Source organism: Neovison vison, chromosome 11, assembly GCF_020171115.1.
Source record: "Neovison vison isolate M4711 chromosome 11, ASM_NN_V1, whole genome shotgun sequence".
Taxonomy (NCBI): Eukaryota; Metazoa; Chordata; class Mammalia; order Carnivora; family Mustelidae; genus Neogale; species Neogale vison.
Window position 1 is genome coordinate 122264700 of NC_058101.1, and position 18276 is coordinate 122282975.

At 37.7% G+C, this 18276-nt stretch overlaps 1 protein-coding gene across 5 annotated transcripts in view; it reads left to right on the forward strand.

Annotated features, from left to right (window-relative positions):
- WDFY3 (WD repeat and FYVE domain containing 3) overlaps positions 1 to 18276 on the forward strand; it is a 276729-nt gene that overhangs the window by 95104 nt on the left and 163349 nt on the right. For all 5 annotated transcript variants that reach the window (XM_044224616.1, XM_044224612.1, XM_044224613.1 and 2 more), the window contains 2 exons: positions 2598 to 2808; positions 13006 to 13129. In XM_044224616.1, the coding sequence (XP_044080551.1) occupies positions 2629 to 2808; positions 13006 to 13129 (304 nt within the window). In that variant the 5' untranslated portion in view covers positions 2598 to 2628. The remainder of the gene's footprint in view (positions 1 to 2597; positions 2809 to 13005; positions 13130 to 18276) is intronic.

Below are 18276 nucleotides of genomic sequence, written 5' to 3' on the forward strand. Positions count from 1 at the left end.
TGTTGTTACATGATCATGTGGTTTCTTTTTTTTTTTTTATGAAAGTTGATTAGTTTGGATCTTAAGAAAAATCAAAAAGATTTATTTCCCATTCTAACTGCTATTTGGTGCTAAATAAAAATATGCTTGAATTACGGTTTCCTAGAACTTTGTAATTTAAAATAGGCATATAAGGGGCGCCTGGCTGGCTCAGTAGAGTATGCAGCCCTTGATCCCCACGTTGGGTGTAGGGATGACTTAAAATCTTAAAGGGGCACCTGGGTGGCTAAGACAGTTAAGCATCTGCCTTCATCTCAGATCATGATCTCAGGGTCCTGGGATCGAGCCCCAAATCTGGCTCTCTTGCTCTGCAGGGAGCCTGCTTCTCCCTCTCCCTCTGCCTGCTGCTTCCCTGCTTGTATTCTTTTCTCTCTGTCAAATAAGTAAATAAAATATATTATTTCTTTTAAAGATTTTATTTATTTATTTATTTGACAGAGAGAAAGAGAACTGAGCCGCCCAGGTGCCCCTAAATAAAATCTTAAAAAAAAAAAAAAAAAAAAAAGGCATGTGAATATATAAGTAAATGGGAAGGACACTTGACTATGAGGTAGGAGGTTTGGATTCTCATCCAGTTCTTTATCACTGTGAGATTTTGAGTGAGTTGCTGTTGTCTTGAGGCCTTATTTAAAGGTAGAGGTATTGAAAAGTAGAGGGCCTTATTTAAAGGTCTTTAATCTTCTCTTACCCACTTGCTTAAGGTAGAATGAAGAGGAAGTCTGAGAGGGCTTTGTAACTCTCATATGGAGTGATAGTTGACTATTTAAAAAAATGACACAGACCTCTGGAAAGCTGGGATATCTTAAAAATTTTTTCGAAGTGTTAGAGGAACGTGACTCGCCTGAATCTTCTCCAGGACTGTCTAAATTAGGAACTCTAGCCATAGGCTAAGGAGAAAGAACAGATAAGCATAATCTAAAATGTCAGCTAATTATCAAAAGTTTTGTAATTTACTTCAAGTTTTATATTTGTTCTGGGGCTCTCTGGGACTATTAAATAGCATACAGGTGATTTGAATGTATTTGTTGAAATCCTTATAGTTGGAGGACTTAAATATTTTCCCAGGATGAAATATGTTAAACAGCTTTGACCTGGACTACATTTTGTTTGTCATTTTGTGGTTTAGAGTCTCTTTCGGCCTTTGCCTGTTTCTGCGTACTCTTCCCCAGGATTGGACCCTCTAGACAGCGGTCCCTCAGCCCAGAGGAGGTCCTGGCAGGGTTCTAGGCAGTGTCTTTCTACTCCTCACTTGAGATGAGTCATCTCCTGGCCTCCTGTTGCAGTCTGCTAGAGCGCATAAGCGGAACCCCGGGGCCAAATATGGAATTCACTCAAAATTCTCAAGGGCAACCATATTTAAGAGGCCAGTTCTTCTTAGAGTTTTAAAAATCAGTAGACAGATGCATACTAAGTAAAGCTCTAGCCTTGCAGTAATCTTTTCATTTCTTAAGAAATGGCATTACTGGCTTATGTGGTTATGCAGAGAAATTAAAAAGTAATCTTCAGGTTATTCCTGCTTTTCTACAGATTAAAAAGCAAATTGCCTTTTATCTAAATTCTGTATATTCATAATGTCCTCCCAGCCTTCCTGGTTCCTTTGTAAAATATTCTCTTTTTGTGTTTGAAATTAGCTAATTGCTGGCACAGTTAGTGGTGGTTGAAAAGGGCTGCTGATGCTTTCTGAATGCTTTGTGTTATTGATTCTTGTACATATTCTAACCCAGTGGTTGCTTTGTTTGTTTCTTAACTGCAGCTCTAGCCAGGGATACATTTTACATTGTGATGTAGTATGTATGAATTGCCTAAAATAAGTCTCATGAAATAATAATCACCCTAACTATGTGTATTCCAGTATCTTGTATTTCACTTCTTTTTTTTTAATGGTCATCATGATCCACTAAATGAATTAACATGACCTGCCAATGGGTTTCAAACTACAGTTTGAAAAAGCGGTCTTCTGGTAAATGAAAGTTTTTACTGTCTTCTTGTGATTTGTAAAATATACTGGGATGTATTCATTTTAATTTGCATGTTTTCAAACTGTAACAAAGTAGACGCTTCAAACAGGTACGTAAACTGTAATCGTTCATCTAGAATAAAAATTAAATAATTAAAGAGAGAAAACTTGATGTTTAGAGGGTAAGATTTTTGTTTTGTTTTGGTTTTTGTTGTTGTTTTGAGATGAGGTTGAACTTTCTATTCTTCATTCTTTTTACCTAAGCTCAGCTATTAAGCAATGTATTAATAGTGAGATCTTTGGCCCCTTTATTTGTTGAGCTTCATATGACTAACTTAATTAGGAACATTTGATACTTGTCCAATTAATGTTTTACACTTAATGTTTTACATTTTATACAAATTATGCCAAAGCCAGTAGGAATATTGGGTGCCATGATTCCTAATTTGTCACTTAGGGAGGCTTAATCAAAATTAATTTTGCCTCTCTACCTTTTCTGTTTGAAGAAGTAGAAAAAGATGTTTTCCTGGCTTTTTCTAAGCTCTTGACTTGGTCAGAATGCTGACATTTTGACTATCTGCATATGAACTTCTTCCCACAGAATCAGAAGTGTTTATCACCAACCAGCCAAGATGAACATGGTGAAGAGGATCATGGGGCGACCAAGGCAGGAGGAGTGCAGCCCCCAGGACAACGCCTTAGGACTGATGCATCTCCGCCGTCTCTTCACGGAGTTGTGCCATCCTCCCCGGCACATGACTCAGAAGGAACAAGAGGAGAAGCTGTACATGATGCTGCCAGTGTTTAACAGGGTAAGTCCATGTTGCTGAGGCCATGCTTTCCAGGACTGGTTAACACTGCAGGAATGTGAAGGTTAGAGTAAATCACAGAGAGGAAGAAATGATAGAATGAGTGTTTAAGAAGCTTGATGTTTTCTTTACTTCCTTTCAACTTACTGTGAGCCACGTAACTTTATCTGAGACCTGGTCGGAGTGAATTCCATTTAGTTCTAACAGATAAAAGGAAGACTGAGCATTCTGTAAAATGTTCCTATAATGGTTGAGTTTTGGAAGAGGGATGCATTATAAATTACCATTTGCTATTTCCATTTTTTTTTTTGAAATGATGGTTTATTGCACCAAAGAATGTAATTGCCCAAGTATATTTTGTATACTTGACGGAATCATCTCAGTTTGCTTTGTTGTTTGGCAGGTTTTCTGTAAGAGATTTTGTAGTTATAGGCCCAAGAGAGTCTAAATAGAGTTAATTTTTAAGGTATTTTGTGAAGTTGATTACATGTGTAACAGTCTTGGTGGGAATATTTAATTTTTATATTTTTATCCAAGGTGTACAAGTACATAGTTCAAAAATTCAGGTAGTTCCAGAGGCTTTCAGACCCCACTGCTCCTCGCTGCCAGTCACTGCTGCTGCTTTTAGCTTTTTCAGCACTGAAGGTCACCCCTTGAAAGAAAGTTGTCTAAAAGTCTGTGGGTATTGGGGAAGGGAGGTTTCCTTCGAGAATGTGATGTAGGGGCACGTGGGTGGCTCAGTCAATTGAACACCCAACTCTTGATTTTGGCTCAGGTTGTGATCTGGAGTGGTGGGATCAAGCCCTGCAGCAGGCTCTGTGAGCAGCAGGGAATCTGCTTGAGAGTCTCTCTCTCTCCCTCTACCCTTTCCCTACTCACGTGCGTGTGCGCATATACTCTTCTTTTTCTCTCTGTCATATAAATAGGTAAATCTTAAAAAAAGAGAGAGACAATATGATGTGATTCTTGAGGACTTAAATGATAACCATTAGCCCATTTGGAATTAACTGGACCAGATTAACCAAGAAGATAATTAGAGTAAGAGATTAAAGCATGAATCAAGATAAAAAGCAACAAATATTTTAATATGTGCCAATATCTCTAAGGAGTCCCAAGAAGTTGATTTTATATCAAGGAGGAACAAAAAAAAAAGACTGTCAAGATTGATAGGAGGTACATCATGATGGGTTTGTATATTGTATTAGAAGTCAGCACTTTTCCAGGAGGCATGAGGAGCCAATGAAGTATTTTAAGCAATAGAATAAGAGAGTAGAAGGGAGCAAGGTAAGCTGTCTATTAGGGTCTAATTTGGGAAACTAACTGGGAATTGTTTTTCCCATTTGCTCAGAAAGAAAATTTTAAAAGATAGATTCAGTTGAATTATTTGCAAGCTTCCCAAGTGAATGTATTCAGTAAGCAGAGTTAGAAGCTCGGGTATAGGATTTGGCTGGATATGTGCTTTGGACACTCTGGCAAGAATGGGGTAGTTGAAATCCTGGAAGGGAATGAGAGAGTACTCATGGCTTATCGTGCCAAGTGAGAAGAGCACTCAACTAAGGATCAACCATGGGGAATAAGAATGTCTAATGAAAGGAGGGGAACACCTGAAGGGTACACAACAGGAATTGGACAGTGGCAGTACAAAAAGAATCAGGAGAGGGGAGGCTATAAAGCCCAAAGATAAATGTATGAAAAGAGAAAGTAGTCAGCACTACCATGTATCATAGAGAGAGACCCAATAAGATGAATGTTCATGAAATTTGATAGTTTGTAAGTTACTAGAATGGCAGAACCAGAAAACAGTGAGTTGATAAGTGAATGGGAGATGAAGAGAGACAATAGGAATATACTGGGCTTGTAGAAATTTGAAAGAAAGGAGAACCAAAGAGACTGATGGATGTGAACTTGATGATAAGAAGGGTTTTTGTGTGTGTGTTTTGCTTTGTCTGTAAAGATGGAGGAGATTCTGGCTCATAAAGAGAAGGGAGAAACCAGCGGCGGAAGAGGAAATGTGGAAATTTTTAAGAGTGAAAGTGATTGAAGTGATTGAGAGAGGAGAGCATGGAGTCAGATTACTGGGGAGCAGGGGCGCAGGTGAGCCTTTCCCAGGAGAAAGATACTCCAACCCGGAGAAGAGCACATTTTGTTGGGTGTGAATATGATTTGTAGTTAGGTGTGAGAAGTTGAATAAGATCTTGCTTGATGACCTCAATTTCTTATAGTCATCAACAGAAGATGTGGTCTATTAAGAGCCTTGGAGTAAGTTAGGGGGTTTAAGAAAATTGTGATGATTTGGAATATTACAAAAGAGAATGAGAGTGATGGTTGAAAGGGATGTTGAAAGAATTAAAGGGCATTGAGGGTCCAGTGAAGGTTGGAGATGATAAATTTGTACTGGATCTTAGCCATGTGGGCGTGTGATTTTTCTCCTGCAGGCACTTGGCAGCATGCATGTAGAAGTAGATCAGGCAGAAAGATATATTATTTATGGGGATTGAGGTTTTGCTGTGCTGGTGGCAGAGGGGCAGGAGTAGAAGGAGGATATTAAGAGAGACCAGTTCATACATCACCCATCGGGTTGAGTAGATGGGAAGAGCGGGTGCAAACATTAGTACATTTAGAGGTTGTTCATTTTTTTAATCTATGAAATAAGAGGCTGAGAATGATGGAGAGAGGAGATGGTCGTGTAGGAACATGCAGAGAGGTGGGGAAGGGTTTAAAATAGCTGCTGTGAAAGTGAGAGAGAGAACAGATTACAGACAAGCCATTTTTTTTCAAGCCCTGGTGAGGTAACAGTCATTAATTTTTATTGGAATCAGTTCTGGGAAGTTGTTTGTTTTTTTTTTAATCTTTTTATTTTTGTTCTATCTCATTGTTACAATGTACTATTGGCCTACTGAATAGTTTGAGGTAATTTTCTTCTCTCAGACTTAACACATTAATGAAGTGATGGTAATGTTCAGAATAGTTAAGGCAGTTGTTCTCAGCTGTTAACACAAATTAGTAAGTAATATCCTACATATGTGTCCCATGTATTTCATCAGTAAGGCTTCTACAGCTAATTCAAGTGAGGCTTAGGCTGGAAGAATCATCTAAATATTTGTTTGTTTGTTAAGTGGAGTTGATATGCTTTAGTGATCTCTATTGCTTAGACTGTGACTTAGTTCTCTTATGTTCTGTATTGTCAGAAGTTTCATTATTCTTTCAAGTCAAAAATTTTTAATTGCCTGAGTAAAAGCACATATATATGCCTTGCCTTACACCTCTAATACAGTGAGTGATTTAAATATCATTAAGATCAGTCAGCTCTTAACTAATAAAAAGATTGGAACTTTTTTCCGTACTATTGTGACCAATTTAAAAATATATAGTATTCACTGGATTGTCATTAGCAAAAGAAAATTATCCTTAGATAAGATATCCAATCCATTAAGTTTGAAATATATAGCTGTATTTCTTTAGTGTTTGACCATTTATACATGAACATTCTCCACTGCTAAGAAAGAGCTTTGATGAAGGGTGTCTGGTTAAGTGTCTGAATTTTGATTTTCGCTCAGGTCGTGATCTCAGGGTTGGGAGATGGAGCCCTGTGTTGGGCTCCGTGTTGGGGTGTGGAGCCTCCTTAAGATTTTTTTTCTCTCTCTCTCTCTCTCTCCCTCCCTCTGTCTCTTCCCAGCTTCCTCCCTCTCTTTAAAAAAAAGAAAGAAAGAAAGAAAGAAAAAGAAAAGAACAAAAAAAAAAAGAAAAAAGAGTGAAAGAATAGCTCAGTATGGTTCTAGAGTTCTGGCCATGATTGTTAAAAATGAAATGTGCTATCAGTTTTTGAGACTGCTTGAATCTTGCTAAATGGCAAATAAACCATATTGCTGTTAGACATGAGCATCTATCTACAGAATCATTATTAAAGAGTGCTCAGTAGTGTTATTTCAATGTGTGATTTTTGCCTTTAAGAGACACAGGTTGAGAAATGGCATGTGTTGAGTCCTTTTTCTGGGCCACGGCTCATGCTGAGGTCTTCAGCTGCCTCCTGTGGTCTTCATCACAGTCCTGCAAGGAGATTGCTGCTGTCATCTGAGAGATGATGATGGAGTCTGAGAAAAGCCGAATACTATTTATCCAGGATTCTTAAAAATAATTCTTAAAAAAATAAATAATCTTAATAATTCTTTTAGTCTTAAGAACAAAAGCTTATTGACAAATACTTGGCTTAAACTATTAAAAAGTGAGTAACATTTTAGTCATCTAAAAATTAACTGCCATTGTTAATTACTGTGGTATATGTTATCATACTTCATTGTGTGTTTTAAAATACAATTACTAACTAGATCTTCTATTAGAAACTCCCTTTTTTTTTTTGTTTTTTTTTTTTTAAAGATTTTATTTATTTATTTGACAGAGAGAGATGAGAGGCAGGCAGAGAGAGGGGAGGAAAAAGGCTCCCTGCTGAGCACAGAGCCCGATGCGGGACTCGATCCCAGGACCCTGGGATCATGACCTGAGCCGAAGGCAGCGGCCCAACCCACACCCAGGCGCCCCTTAGAAACTCCCTTTGGTTTTTAATTATTTATATTTAGAAGCACCTAAGTTGAATATAGTGTTTTTCTTTTTTATCCCTTACAAGTGACCTTTACTTTTAAATTGTTGGCTTTAAAAGAATGCTCAAGTTGAGAATCAAATGAGAGTGTGATCAGGAGTCAGGTGAACTATTTACATTTTTACAGCTTTGTGTTTACATATATACAGTTAAGTTCTTATTACCTAATACCAGTACAGTTGATATTGGACAGTGTAGCTTAGGGCTGTGCAACAAAGGATTTGCTAAATTCACATCTGAAATAGTTATATTTTCTTACCCAGCCATTGGCAAAACTGAATAGTTGCAAGACCCTTGCAGAGCAGATGAGAGTGTGTGTTCTGAGCCAGGAATACTCCGAAGGAGAGAAAGGGACTGAGCATTCTCAGTTTCTTTTGAGTTGGTGGTCCTTCTTAGAAACAGGGAAAATACACATGTTTTCCTAATAATTTATATTAATTAATAAGAAGACTCATTTACTATGAAGTAATGCAATTGTATCTTCATTGTTAATTTTTAAAATGTTATGTATAGCAAATTATTCCAGGACTCCTGATAGTCAGTACTATGTCACTGATTTTTAAATATTACATATGTTTAGGAAACAAAAGACACCATTTTAGAAAACTTTGTAAAAATTACAACCTCTATTATTAGTCATATTTAATTTTTGAGTAGCTTTATTCAGCAACAAATATATATGGAGTTGTTTGGGTTTTTTTTTTTTTTAAGATTTTTATTTATTTATTTGTCAAAGAGAGCATGAGCAGGGAGATTGGCAGACAGAGGGAGAAGCAAGCTCCCAGCTGAGCAAGGAGCTGCACGGACATGGGGCCTCATCTCAGGAGCTTAGGATCATGACCTGAGCCAAAGGCAGATGCTTAACTGACTGAGCCACCCTGGCATCCCTATATTGAGCTTTCGTGCTGTACTTGGCATTAAAATAACACTATTAGTATGTTCTCTCTGAGTATGCCAAAAACATTTAGTTGAGGAAGGGCCAGAAAATTTTCTGTAATTCAGGTGGATATTAAAAAGGACTCTTCTGAAATCAAGTCTAACTGTGCTGTTCCCCTCTTAAGGTAAAACTGTGTAAAGTGACAGGGCTAGGGTTCATACGAAGTTTAATTGAGACAGCACAGTACTGAGTGATAAAAGCACTGCTTGGAATCAGACAGACCTAATTTTGAGTTCTGTCTCCACCACCTTCTGGCTTTAGTTGTTTAACTTTTCTAAGCTTTAATTTCCTTATCTATAAAAATGAGGACACTATATAGGATTTTATGAGATTTAAATGATAATTCTCTGTTAAGTATTTGCATAGTGCTAGGCACATTATAAATGTTCTTTGCTTGGTAACTGTTATTCTTCCTGAATTTGGTAGATAGCATATTTGTTCCTCATTGCTGTTTTTTTTTTTTTTTAATCTGAGTTATGAAGGTCACATAGATGTTCTAGAGTCATTTCTTCTGAGTTGAACAGTCTCTTGCTTAGCTCTGTCCTTTGGCAAATGGGGAGATGGAGAACCAGAAAAATTTGACCAGTAGTGTCTGAGGGTGAGGAGAATCTCAGCCTCCTGGTACTCCCAGTTCATGCTCTATCCTCTGTAGCACACATTTAAGTACATGATTGAAATGTTGCATTTTTTAAAGTAATATTGCTATTTATGGAAGGTGGTTACGTACTAATATTTTTAGATTTAATTGTTGAAGTTAATGACAGAAAAATCTACTCTTTGCTACCTTCTATGTTCAGTATTATCTAAATGTCAGTTCATGTTTTAGTCCCTGTACTTCTCCCACCTTATCTTTCACATTTCCCATCTCATAAAATACATTCCATTTGCACCAGTCTTTGGATTCCTCCCCTACCCCAGTCCCTCGTCCATGTCCACCTCTTAGCACAGCTCTTTGAGGGGTCCAGCACCCTCTTTGTTTGGCAGTCTGAATTGTGTGACTTTGTCTCATCACACAGTGTCATTCCTTCATGGCAGTGTCATCTCAGGGAGACCTTCTTGGACAGCCTGTCCCCACAATAGGCATTCCCTTCTAGTTACCCTGTTTACTTCCTTTAGAACATATCACTAATGTAATTTCTATTCTTAATTTGTCTGATGTTTGTCTCCTGTACTAAAATATGAACTCCACAAGCACAGGAATCCTCTTTGATTCATTTACTTTGGTATTCACCACTCTCTGTTTACCTTTGTATTTATGACTCCAGATATTGCCTGGCATATATACAGATCAATAAATATTTATGAATGAATAAATGAAAAGAATGAATCACTAGACTAAAAGTTGTTTATGTCAAAGAAGCAATAGTTGTTCATTTCAAATTAGCAAATAGGACATAACTCTTTCTGTAATGGTGATTTGGTCAGTTCAAGGAAGGCATATCTTTTGAAAAAAGTTTCTCATGGCAATAAAGCAGTTAAATGTCAGGATTTGTATGAAAATTTAGATTTTTTTCTTTCTTTCAAAGCAGAGTGGGAGGGCGGTAAAGAGACAGAAGGAGAGAGAGAATCTTATGCAGGTTCCATGCCCAGTGTGGAGCCCAATGCAGGCCCTCATCTCACAACCCTGAGATCGTGACCTGAGCAGAAATCGGTTTGGGCATTTAGCTGACTGAGCCACCCAGGTGCCCCACGTTAGTTGCATTTTTAATAATGTATTATTCACCTAGTGTGGAGACTGCTTCAATAACTATATCCATATACTGTCTAAGAAACGATCTTTTTGTTTTATGAAGTTGTCTTCATAACTCTTCAGAATAAAATAATTCTTAATAATTCTTAGTAGCGGGGCACCTGGGTGGCTCAGTGGATTGAGCCGCTGCCTTCAGCCCAGGTCATGGTCCCAGGGTCCTGGGATTGAGCCCGGCATCGGACTCTCTGCTCTGCGGGGAGCCTGCTTCCTCCTCTGTCTCTGCCTGCCTCTCGCCAACTTTTGATCTCTGTCAAATAAATAAATAAAATAAATCTTTTAAAAAAATAATAACTCTTAGTAGCAAAATATGTATTAATATATTCTGAGTAAGAGGAATGTTTGCCTGTTTTAAATTAGTTTGATGAAAAGCTTCATAATTGCCTTAGCAAAATACAAAATTGTTTTTAAAGATTTTATTTATTTATTTGACAGATATTGACAGTGACAGAGGGAATATAAGTAGGGGAGTGGGAGAGGGCAAACAAAGCAGGCTTCCTGCTGATCAGGGAGCCCAGTGCGGGGCTTGATCCCGGACCCTGGGATCATGACCTGAGCTGAAGGCAAATGCTCAATGACTGAGCCATCCAGGCACCTCCACAATGGTTTTATAAATAACAGTTATATACTCACATTTCTGAGTTGGTAGTAGAATGGTTATTCAAGCCTTTGTCATTATTAGGCTTCTCAGTTTCTAGTCTGCCTCCAATTTGTTTGTTAAAGAATATGGGTCCTACTAACAAATGACCCAGTTGAGATATAAACACATAACATTTATCAGTATCTCAGCCAAAAAAAAAAACAATTTATTGAGGTCTTGAAAAGTCCAGTTTATTCTTTGAGATAATGTAAAATTACTCCTATGTAAAGTTAATGAACAGTCCTTAGATAGCCAAACAAAAGTATACCCTGTAGAATTGATTTGTTTGTTTGGTATTATAAGGAATATAGTATGTGTTGTAAGAATGTAAGAAATATATTTGTTATAAGGATATTACATTATAAGCTGTATCCTTTTCTTGAGGATCCTTGGAAAAAAATTTTTATGTTATAGTATAAAAATGGAGATACTTCCTTAGATACATATTTTTTCTTACCTAAGGACATTGTGAACCATGTAGTAGAGTAGGTCTTCTCTTTTGTATATTTGAGCCAAAATTTATGTCCCAAACATGGCAAATACAGAACTGGTCTTTTGGTCTTAGATTTTGTGTTTTTTTCCCCCCACCCATTCCCTAGCCTGATTTATTTCCTTGTTTTTGTTTTCTTTCATAATTTTGTATTCTCATGTTACAATTTATGTAGCCTTCAGTTCTATTTAAGTGTTCTCTAGAATCTGTTGTTGTTTTGGGGGTGGGAAACAGGATATAAACAAACATATTTAGGGAATATCTCCATAAATTAAGGTAAAATAGAATACGAAGATGAGTAAGATATGTTCCCTCCTTTTGAGTGACATTTGAACAGATAATAAGAATACAAAATACTGTGTGATGAGTATTATAATAGAGAGCTGTCATAATAGTTTTAGAAGACCGGATTTCCTTTTAGCATAAAGAACATTTTTCAAAATAATATTTCAGGATACATCCAGTTATATAGCCATTTCTTTTCCTAAGACTGTTGGTCCAGGTTTCATTTCCTTGTCCTCTTTGCTGAGCCCACACTGATTTATCTTTAAGAAGTATGTATTCTAGGGGCGCCTGGGTGGCTCAATGGGTTAAGCCGCTGCCTTCAGCTCAGGTCATGATCTCAGGGTCCTGGGATGGAGTCGCGCATCGGGCTCTGTGCTCAGCAGGGAGCCTGCTTCCTCCTCTCTCTCTCTCTGCCTGCCTCTCTGCCTACTTGTGATCTCTCTCTGTCAAATAAATAAATAAAATCTTTAAAAAAAAAAAAAAGTATGTATTCTAGGGGTGCCTCATGGCTCAGTGGGTTAAGCTTCCAGCTCTTGGTTTAGGCTCAGGTCATGCATGATCAGTGGTCTTCAGATGGAGCCCTGCCCCATGTAGGGCTCCATGCTCAGAGAAATTCTGCTTGAGATTCTCCCTCTCTCCCCTCCCCCACTTGAATGCGCATTCTCGCTCTCTAAATGAATAAAATCTTTTTTTAAAAAGATTTATTCTAAAGTTCATTTGTCTTAGGTTTTTTATTAAAACAAGTATATTTCATGACCCTCATATTCATTTTCTTTAATCTTTTTCCTAACAGTACTATTTTGGAAATTGTACAGTTTAGAAATTCTGAGCTATAGCATGAGTTTAGTAATTCTGTATTCAGTCTAGGACTTAACTATAGATGAATCCCTGCTCTTCACCATCTGATGTAGCTGTGTACCATCATGGAACCTTACATTTTTCTCTAATTTTTTTTTTTTTTAGATGTATTTACTTATTTTAAAGAGAGAGCACACATTTGAATGTGAGTGGGGGGAGTGGAGAGAATCTTCAGGCAGACTTCCTCCTGAGTGCAGAGCCATACTCAGGGTGGGGCACCGCTCAGCTCTACCTCAGGATCCATGGATCATGACCTGAGCCTAAACCAAGAGTCTGAAACTTAGCCCACTAAACCACCCAGGCTTCTCTTTCTCTAAATTCTTAATTTAGATCTCTTCAGAGAAACATGCTTTCTAAAGTTTACCAGTAAGATGGATTTGGATTTTACATACAGATAACTATACTTTGGCTTTTATTTCATTTATTTAATCATTAATTCAAAAGGTTGTGTAATATGTGCTAGGAAATGTGGCTAGATATGATTTATTGAAAGAGTTGTATTTTAAACATACTCAGATTCAAAGTATCTGTATAAGAATACTTTTTTGACTTGATTTTCAAGTCATACCACACTTTGAAATACACAGAATGAAAGTCAGTAGTTGGCAATGCTTCATTAAAATTATGGCTTTTTTTTTTTCATCCACAGGTTTTTGGAAATGCTCCGCCAAATACGATGACAGAAAAATTTTCTGACCTTCTGCAGTTCACAACCCAAGTCTCACGACTGATGGTGACAGAAATTCGAAGGAGAGCATCAAACAAATCCACAGGTATTTTTACTGAAACCAGGAAAAACTATTTGAATAGGCTGTTTGGTAAAAGTGCTATTAAAATTAAAGAGAAAATTGACTCAGTTTTATCCATGTGGATTTTAATTACCTGTCCCCGTTCCCATTCTCACACTCCCTGCTGTTGGTGGGTTCAGCATCTCCCAAGTGGAGCAGCTGTACTCAAGATCATTGTCCTGGGACCTCCGATCCCCACCCCTGCACTCCCAAGAACACTGTTTCCTTCTGAACAAAATCCAGATTCCTAGCATGACATTGAAGGCAAATCCAGGATCTGGCTATATGAAGTTATTTTTAGTCTACAATATTATTTCTTGTTTTCTTTTCTATATTTCAACCAAACCAAGCTGCTTATAGTTGTAAACATGCTGAGCTCTTATTTTTATCCTTTACTTACGATGGTTCACCCAGAGGAGAGACTCTGCCCCCTCCCCCCCACATCGGAACGTCTAAATCTTTTAAGCTTAGATATTAACTCATACCTCTTCGATGGAATGTTTCTTGATTCCCTTAATCAAAGGAAAAACCTCTTTGTAACTACTCTTTGCCTCTCAATTCCACCAGGGGTTATTTGTGTGTGACTTCATCTTCCTATTAGATCATAAACTGCTTAGGGGTCTTTAACCTATAATTTTTACATATAATAAGCTTTATTCGGTAATTTTAAAGTTCCTCAGGTATCATCCCTTTATCCAATATTAAAATAAGTTTCTTGATTTTATTTGCCACTTAGTCATTTTCTAAATTAGCAGTATGTCTGAGGGATTTTTATCTTGACTTTGTTATTTTGGTTTTGTAATGGTTGTTTGGGTGGTAGCTTTCTTATTGAAGCATTAGACTAATAAATTGATGATTTGAATTCTCTTTATAATGTCCCTTTGGACAATCACTTATTTTTTCATCCCATCAAATTTCTGTTTTTCCCATAATAACAATAATGCTTTTATTTAGTAATCTTATTTTTAAATTTATTTTTTATTAACATAATACAGGCATGTATTTAAGGGTCAGATAGTTAAAGGGAGATGCTGTTTTTAATTAACATTTTAAGTTAATTAAAAACAGCATCTCCCTTCCATCATACTAGTTCAACTCCATTTCTCACTCTCACATTAAAAAAAAATTTTTTTTGGCATTTACCTGTGCCTCTAAATGATGTGCTTGCAGTATGTGCCCCTCCTTTTTTTCCACATTTAGGTCTATCTTTTGACTTCCCACAAAAGAAAATGAGACTTTCATTCTCTAAAGTTCACCACCATTGCCCATACATGTGTGCTTTCTAAGTCCCTCCAATATGGTTCTGTCACAATTTGATTAGATCAGTATTATCTTGTATGGACTGTGACCACAGTATTTTAAGATGAGTCATATGGTATGCTGTGATTTCTTTTCTTGACTTCTTTTCTTAAAGACTTCTTTTCCTCCACCTCCAACTGAGTTAATAATTGCCTATATTTTGTTTCCTTTTCTAGATTTTCATCCCACATTCATCCCCTATTGCTAAAATGTTTTTCTGTTTTCCCTTTAATATCATTGAAGGCATCAGATATTCTGACAGTTTCATCTTCTTTCAGATAGCTCTTCTGGAACTTTCTGGCTTGCCTTAATCCATTAATCCATGGTAGTTGCTCCCTAGGCCAGCCACATAGCTGTCCTTTTTATTTTTCCACTCATGTTGTCTGAGGTATCTTTCCAGTTCTTTGGCATGAAACTTCTATTTTCTGAATCTCAAGGCATCTTTCTTTCTCAAACTAACTTTTTCATTTTTTTTTTTAAGATTTTATTTATTCATTTGACAGAGATCACAAGTAGGCAGAGAGGCAAGCAGGCTCCCCGCTGAGCAGACCCTGGGATCATGACCTAGCCACCTAGGCGCCCCTAACTTTTTCATTTTTGTTAAGGCATCTTTTCCAGCAGTTTCCAGAGGAAAGATGCAGGGGAATTACCATTTAAGGTTTAGGTTTTATGTGTTTGTGTGCTTTCATTTTGTTGTGTTTTTTAGAAATCCCATTAGTGAAAAAAATTTTTTTGACTGTTACTGTGAAAGATGGGTTCCTTTCTTTTTATAAAGGACGGTGAAATCTTCAGGTGGACAGCCTTGCCATGGCTTAGAACAACAGGTCATTTAGCATGACTTTATTGCAGAAAGGAGAAACACAAAACCAGGGGTTCAGCAGCAGGCACAGGTCCGCCACTCCCATTATCTCACAGAAAAGTGTGCTTGGAAAATCCCTGATGCCCTTCCATTCCTGAAATACAAACACAAATATGAACTTATCAGTGAAGAAATAAAGAAACTGCTTATGATCTAGGCTTTTGAGTACTGGAATTGAGTATCTCTTGGATGTTTATAGGAGCTGTTTACAGATCCTTGCTGTTTAGCCCCAGGAGACTTTGGGCCCCAGGGGAAGTTACAGGCCCTCCTACCAGACAGCGGAAGCTACCAGTGTCATGGGAAGTTGAGTTTAGGTCTAGCAACTCCCTTGGGGATGTAGTCGGTAGGGGGTGTCTTAGCTAGGTCCTTCTCCAGGCAGCCCAGGTTGAGTCCCGGGGTCATTTTGGAAAATCTTGCAGCTTGCGGAAAATCTTGCAGTTTGCATTACATTTATCCCCCTTTCAGTAGGTATCAGATTCTAGGTTAGAAATAATTTCATGTGAGAATTTAAAAATAATTTCTCCTTCATATTCTGGATTCCTGCACTGCTATTGAGAAATCTGAAGCTACCTAGATTGTTGTTTGTTTCTTTGACCAGCCTTTTTTTCCTTTTTTGAGCATTTAGGATCCTCTCTTTGGCTCTCCTGGTCAAAAATTTCATGATACCATGCCTTGGAGCATATATTCTTATACATTACACTGAGCTTTGAACTGGGACTTCACATCCTTTAACTTTGGGAAAATTTTGGGAATTATTTGTATAATAATATCCTCCACTCAGTTTTCTTTTTCTATTCAGGTGTACCCCTGAGAATGTCCCTCTCATTTTCTTATTTTCTCTCATTTTGTATTTTTGGCTTTTGACCTTATGAGTTTTATCATCCAGCCCTTTTATGAAGGTTGTTTTGTTTTCATTTGTGACTTGTAATTTTAATTCCTAAATGTTTCTTTTTTTATTGGTGTCTATTCTTTCATAGATTCTCTTTTTAGTTCTGTTTCTTTCAGGTGGCCGTTTTTGTTAATTTGCTTTTGTCTGTCTTTTAGATTAGAGGACTCCCTTGGCCATCTGTTCCTATGTAAGAATGGGGCCATAGAAAGCTGCCCGTAGCTCTGCACTTGTGGGTGGGGCTTGAAACTGGGCGTCAGCCCAGCATGCTCTTGTGAGGCTGTTCTGTTGACTCTCTCCCCTGAGCTAGGCAGAGTCCCCAGTTAAGAATGTCCAGTTTCTACTTGGAAGATACATGTCTGCCTCTCAGCATTTTGGAAGCCAAGTAGGGATAAGGTCTGAGGACCTTCGGCATTCAGGGCATAAGCTTCCGCTTCTGCATGATCTCCATGAGCCCGCAGCTGGGCCTGGTGTGACGGCCTCACTCCCTCACTCCCGCCCCAACCTTGACAACCTTGACTCCCTCACTCTTTGCAGTGAGCAAACGCCCAGTGTGGTGCCCACATTAGTGGGGTCTGGGGGGGTGGGTGTCTCAGTGCCCTTTAACATACTTTTACCAGGCCTTCTGTGTACGTTTACTCCGCTTGTAGAAGCACCTGGCACCCACCAATTCCTGAGCCTGTTGGAGGTTCTGTTGTCATTTAGTTGCTTTTTCATTTTTCCTGCACTTGCTTTAAGATTCTAGAGTTTGCTAAGTCAGTTACCACTAACCTCTCTGCTATTTTAGTATCCAAAATGTTGCTTTCATCTTTCCTATTCTCTTTGTCCTTATGGGTTTAGGCTTTTTGAAAAATCCTTTTATAACCATTTTAGTGGGTGTATTAATCTGCTCAAGCTGCCATAACAAAATACCATAGACCAGTGATGTAAATAAGAGAAATATTCCTTCACAGTTCTGGAGCCTGAAAGTCTAAGATCAGAGTGTCAGTGTGATTGGTTTCTGGTGAGATCTCTCTTCCTGGCTTTCAAATAGCACCTTCTCAATGTGGCCTCACCTGGAGGAGAGAAACAGAGAGCGTGGGTGTCTCTTCTTATGAGGGCATTAATCTCATCATGAGGACCCCTACCATCATGACTGCATCTGAACCCTAATTGTCTTTCAGAGGCTCCATCTCTGATACCATCATGTTAAGAGTTAGTGCTTCCACAGAGGAATTTGAGGAAGAGGGGCACAATTCAGTCCATAGCTGTGGGGCTTCAGGAGAGAACAGAGATAAATGCATGTGCATAACCTTCCATCTTTAACCAGAGCCCATCATGGAGTCTTTGGAGCAACAGCCGTTACAATATTTTTAGATCGAGGGACTAAGTCTCTTATTCAGAAGTAGTACATTGTATTAATCGATGTATGGATTTTAAAGTGAGATGATTTTAATTATACTTGCCGTCCTTAAAGCAAGTTCAGTGAAAGGGTGTGAGATAGTTTAAGATAACTTCCCACCCTGTCTTCTCCTTTCTCCACGTACAGTGGGACTGCATTCTTTTTGTCTTTCCTGATTTCAGTTATTCCTGTAGAACAGAGAAGTTGCACTTAAATATAAGATTTGTGTATTTTATGCCTTTTTAGCTATTTTAAACAGGTAACATGAAGGGAAATTTCTCTGTTCTATACTGACTCTTGTCATTGAATTTTCTTTCTTGAGCAGTATCCCTGGATTAGAATAAAATATTCCCCAAATTGTATTTATACTTGCTTTTCTGTTGCTGTCTTTTTAAAATACCTAATCTGCATGTTTGTAGAAAAACACTTTTCTGCCCTAGAGATTTGTTTTCCTAAGTCCTCCTATGATTTTACGTACATAGGGTATGTTTTTCGACATAATGAAAAGTATCTTAAATGAAGTACACGATGTCTTACTGTTAAATACAGTAATAGTTACACAGGGGTTTTTCTTAAACTTTTTATGTTGCAATAATTCTAGACTCAATCAGAAGTTGCAAATATAGCATGACTTCTTGATTTCTAGGTATTTTTAAGATACATTTTTCCAGATCATGTAATTCCATATAATTTTTAGTTTTAAATTT